Genomic DNA, 4,929 nt, shown 5'->3' on the forward strand with positions numbered 1-4,929 from the left:
ACACACACACACACTCCTCTCTCTCTCTCTCTCTCTCTCTCTCTCTCTCTCTCTCTCTCTCACACACACACACACACACACTCTCTCTCTCTCACACACACACACACACACACACTCTCTCTCTTACTCCAACACACACACACACACCCTCTCTCTCTCTTACTCCAACACACACACACACTCTCTCTCTCACACACACACACACACACACTCTCTCTCACACACACACACACTCTCTCTCACACACACACACACTGTCTCACACACACACACACACACACACACACACACTCTCTCACACACACACACACACACACACTCTCTCTCTCACACACACACACTCTCTCTCACACACACACACACACACACACACTGTCTCACACACACACACACACACACACACACACTCTCTCTCTTACTCCAACACACACACACACTCTCTCTCTCACACACACACACACACACACTGTCTCACACACACACACACTCTCTTACTCCAACACACACACACACTCTCTCACACACACACACACCACCACCACCACCACCCCAATCAGACCCTCAACACCATCCTCACATGCTGTTCAGTTTTACATGTTACATACCGTTACAAACAGTCAAGCCCCCAAACCACACAGCCCTCCTCCCTACACACCACACAGAGAGACGACGCCAGACGGCGAGACAGAGGGAGACAGAGGGAGACAAAGACAGAGCGAGAGAGAGGGAGACAGAGCGAAAGACACAGAGAGACAAAGACAGAGCGAGAGAGAGACAAAGACACAGACAGAGAGAGGGAGAAAGCGAAAGAAAGACACAGACAAAGACACAGAGAGAGGGAGAGACAAAGAGAGAGACAAAGATAGACAAAAACAAAGAGAGAGAGAGAGAGAGAGAGAGAGAGAGAGAGAGGGTGAGAGCTATAGAGCGGGAGGGACCGCCCACAGCGGTGATTGACACCCTGTCTGTTGCTTCTTGTTTATATCGGTCCACTTGCGGATTGGCGGAGGCGATCGGAGAGGTTGGCAGCGCCACGCGCCGTGGGCGGGTGGAGCGCCCGTTTATAAACGCCGAGCTCCGCCGGTGGGCGGGTAAACCCACAGTAGAGAGGAGGAGAGACGGAGGGAGAGACGGGGTGATAAAACAGACCCGGTTGAGCGGACGGACGGACGGACGGACGGAGGTTTGGCGGCGGTTGACCGGGACTCGCGGTGGGGGCGCGCGGTCGCCGCCCCCCGCACGCGTGTCCGTCCCGGTGTCGACACGCGCGCATGGACCAGCTGGGCCTGCTGCGAGCCGTCCCGCCGACCGCGAGCCGAGCCCTGCAGGTGAACCACGCCCACCTGGAGACGGAGCCTGCTGACGTCATGACAGTGGTAGCGTGTGACAACATGCTGGAGGAGTCGGCGGCGCTGCCGGGCCACCACTCTCTGGACCGCTACGAACCGGACCACGAGTGCTGCGAGCGGGTTGTCATCAACATCTCCGGCTTACGCTTCGAGACGCAGCTGAAGACCCTCTCCCAGTTTCCAGAGACCTTACTGGGAGACCCCAAAAAGAGGATGAGGTACTTTGACCCGCTTCGGAATGAGTACTTCTTCGACCGGAACCGACCGAGCTTTGACGCCATTCTTTATTACTACCAATCCGGTGGCCGCATCCGGAGACCTGTCAATGTACCCATTGACATTTTCTCTGAGGAGATCCGCTTCTATGAGCTCGGGGAGGAGGCCATGGAGAAGTTCAGGGAGGACGAGGGCTTCATCAAGGAGGAGGAGCGGCCACTGCCAGAGAATGAGTTCCAAAGACAGGTGTGGCTGCTGTTTGAATACCCGGAGAGCTCCGGGCCCGCCCGGGGCATCGCCATCGTGTCCGTCCTGGTCATTCTCATCTCCATCGTCATCTTCTGCCTGGAGACGCTACCGGAGTTCAGGGATGAGAACCGGGACCCCATCACCATCATGCCTGTGGTAAACGGGACGCTGGCGTACCTCACCAGCCCCTTTTCGGACCCCTTCTTTGTGGTGGAGACCCTGTGTATCATCTGGTTCTCCTTCGAACTGCTGGTGCGCTTCTTTGCGTGCCCGAGCAAAGCCACCTTCTCCAAAAACATCATGAACATCATCGACATCGTGGCCATCATCCCATATTTCATCACCCTGGGGACGGAGCTGGCGGAGAGACAGGGCAACGGCCAGCAGGCTATGTCCCTCGCCATCCTGCGGGTCATCCGGCTGGTTCGTGTGTTCCGCATCTTCAAACTCTCGCGACACTCCAAGGGTCTGCAGATCCTGGGTCAGACCCTGAAGGCCAGCATGCGCGAGCTGGGCCTGCTCATCTTCTTCCTCTTCATCGGGGTCATCCTCTTCTCTAGCGCCGTCTACTTTGCGGAGGCCGACGACCCGGATTCCGGTTTCAACAGCATCCCCGACGCCTTCTGGTGGGCTGTGGTCACCATGACCACGGTGGGCTACGGCGACATGCACCCCGTCACCATCGGGGGGAAGATTGTGGGGTCCCTGTGCGCCATCGCGGGCGTTCTGACCATCGCCCTGCCCGTGCCCGTCATCGTCTCCAACTTCAACTACTTCTACCACCGCGAGACGGAGGGCGAGGAGCAGGCGCAGTACCTCCACGTGGGCAGCTGCCAACCCCTGGCGGACACCGAGGAGCTGAGGAAGACCCGCTCCACGTCCTCGCTCAGCAAGAGCGAGTACATGGTGATCGAGGAGCACGGCCTGAACAGCGCCTTCAAGCAGCAGCCCAACTTCCTCACCACCGGCCAGAACAACTCGCAGAATTGCGTGAATATCAACAAAAAGCTCTTCACTGACGTGTAGACGTGCGGTGAACCCGCGGCCCCGGAACGCGGCGGGGCCGACAGCTGGCTCCCTCCTCACACGTAGCGACAGACAGACAGACAGACAGACAGACAGACAGACAGACAGACAGACAGACAGAGCACTGAACCTGAGTGTGTTCAGAGACTGTAAACTGTCTTGTGCTCCATTCAAAGAACTAGAGTGTCTTATTGTAATGCTCTGAATTCATCAGTCGCTGTGGCTTCAGAGAGACGGGGGGTGGGGGTGGGATGGGTGGGGGTGGGGGTGGCTCTCCTAAAGCGTTAGGCCTTCTCTTCTGTATTAGTGACATTTTTCCGTGCTCTTCTGAGGGAAACGACCTGTTGTGTATTGTCAAAATAGACGTTATTGTACTACAACGGGCACACACACACGCACGCACACGCACACGCAGACAGCGCATAGACGCTTTCTAAATGTGAACGATGACTACCATGCACACTACTAGGACGCCCACCGCACCGACCTGCGTCATACGAGTCGTAGTTCGTCAGTCGTAGTTTATGTGTAAATACTCCGGTCCGGTTAAATGTGTGTGCACGTGTTTAGACGCCGCGGGTGACGTCAGCCGGCGTTCTCTCTGTTTGGCCGTGCTGTGCGTCGCCTTCGCCGTGCGTTAATGCTACGGCGTAATAAGAAGTGACCTCCCGCGACTCCTTCATAAAGACTATCTCCACGGAGCAGCACTTCCGTTTCGCCCGAACTCGTTTATTGTCTCGCGCGCACACGCGGACACCTGAAGACGGACGCTTCTCTCCCCGGATGCCTCGCATATGTCGCCCGCTGTGGCGCTGTCTCCATGGCGACGGTCGTTTCCTCGGTTACGCCTGTCACCGTTGCCATGGAATCCCTGTTTCCACAGTAACCCTCCCGGTGGCTTGGAGGCTGAAGACGGCGGTCTCGGAAAGGATCCTCGTGCAGAAACAAAAAAACAAAACTACCACGCGTGCACGCGTGAAATGCAGGCGCCATGCTGCACGCAAAGCCGCGCTGTTGTCGCGCCAAAAGGCTTCGACTGTGGCGCGGTAACCAATGAGACGGAGAGGAGTCTGAAACACATCCTCAAAGCCCCCCCCCCTCCCCCTCCCCAAGAGCGAAACCAGGCACAGCGGGAGGGAGACGCGGAGAACGGACGAGCCGGAGGAGAGGAATTATGAATGGGCCGGGAGTACACGGGGCCTGGCTGTCGTGGCTGCGCTACCCTGAGTGTCCAGCAGAGGACACTGTTCCCCCGCCGGCCAAACTGGTGAGTTTCCAGAACGTTTATTTGAGTGGGCGGGTTCTCGGTCCGGCACTGATACGTCTCCTCCTGACACATAAACCGTGTCTTGTTTTACGGTTGATAGATTTATAACGTTTCACGACCCTCCCCCAGTCCAGGTAACCTGCGTATCGCTGACTTGCCCCCCCCCCCCAGTCTAATCCGGAGAATGGCCGCCTCCCAGGATAATGGCCCCCCTATTTTAATCACGCGAGCTCCATGGTTTTATGGGCAGGTCAACGTTAGGTCCATGACGTCATGCTTCTTACCCCTGTTTCTTTTAATTTTATGAACGCCATTATTTCTACTGACTTAATGTCAGCAGGGGACAGTAAATAACTCATAGCAGTCACGTGAGAGGAGTCACAATTACCCACCGACTTCCCGCCACCACAAAGGCAAGAGTGTGTGGATGTGTGAGTGTGTGCGTGTGCGTGTGCGTGTGCGGCGTGCTCCTCCTTGCACTAGTCTTTAACCTTCAACTGACTTTGTGAAGTGAAGAGCGGCCACGGAGACCATTCAGCCCGCTGCTCTGGCCCTCAGTGCTGCCCCCCAGTGGTGCTCCTTCCCTACTGACACTGGGAGTGTCCTGCTGGAGTTTTGCCGTAATGTGCACAAGCCCTGTCACTCCAATTATATATATATTTTTTAGATATATATATCGGCTGAATCTTTACAATTCAAAAATATCACGTACACTTCCGTTTTGTCGACGGTTTGAGACCATTTGATTTATTTTCCTGTGATGCAAACCCGAACCAGTTGGGCTACTGAGTCCCATGGCCGCAGCCTGCATGTGGTCCTGCT

The 4,929-nt window shown here is 56.1% G+C and overlaps 1 protein-coding gene and 1 long non-coding RNA gene across 2 annotated transcripts in view; both read left to right on the forward strand.

The window, feature by feature from the left end:
- Positions 1 to 1,130: 1,130 nt before the first annotated feature.
- Positions 1,131 to 2,840, forward strand: LOC130106585 (potassium voltage-gated channel subfamily A member 3). The gene has a single exon (XM_056272741.1). It carries the CDS (start codon positions 1,272 to 1,274, stop codon positions 2,838 to 2,840), a length of 1,569 nt encoding a protein of 522 aa, XP_056128716.1. The 5' UTR covers positions 1,131 to 1,271.
- A 776-nt stretch (positions 2,841 to 3,616) lies between these two features.
- LOC130106586 (uncharacterized) overlaps positions 3,617 to 4,929 on the forward strand; it is an 8,887-nt gene continuing 7,574 nt past the window's right edge. The window contains exon 1 of the long non-coding RNA XR_008809744.1: positions 3,617 to 4,107. This is a non-coding gene — a long non-coding RNA (uncharacterized LOC130106586). The remainder of the gene's footprint in view (positions 4,108 to 4,929) is intronic.

The sequence above is a fragment of the Lampris incognitus genome, chromosome 2, assembly GCF_029633865.1.
Source record: "Lampris incognitus isolate fLamInc1 chromosome 2, fLamInc1.hap2, whole genome shotgun sequence".
Lineage (NCBI taxonomy): Eukaryota > Metazoa > Chordata > Actinopteri > Lampriformes > Lampridae > Lampris > Lampris incognitus.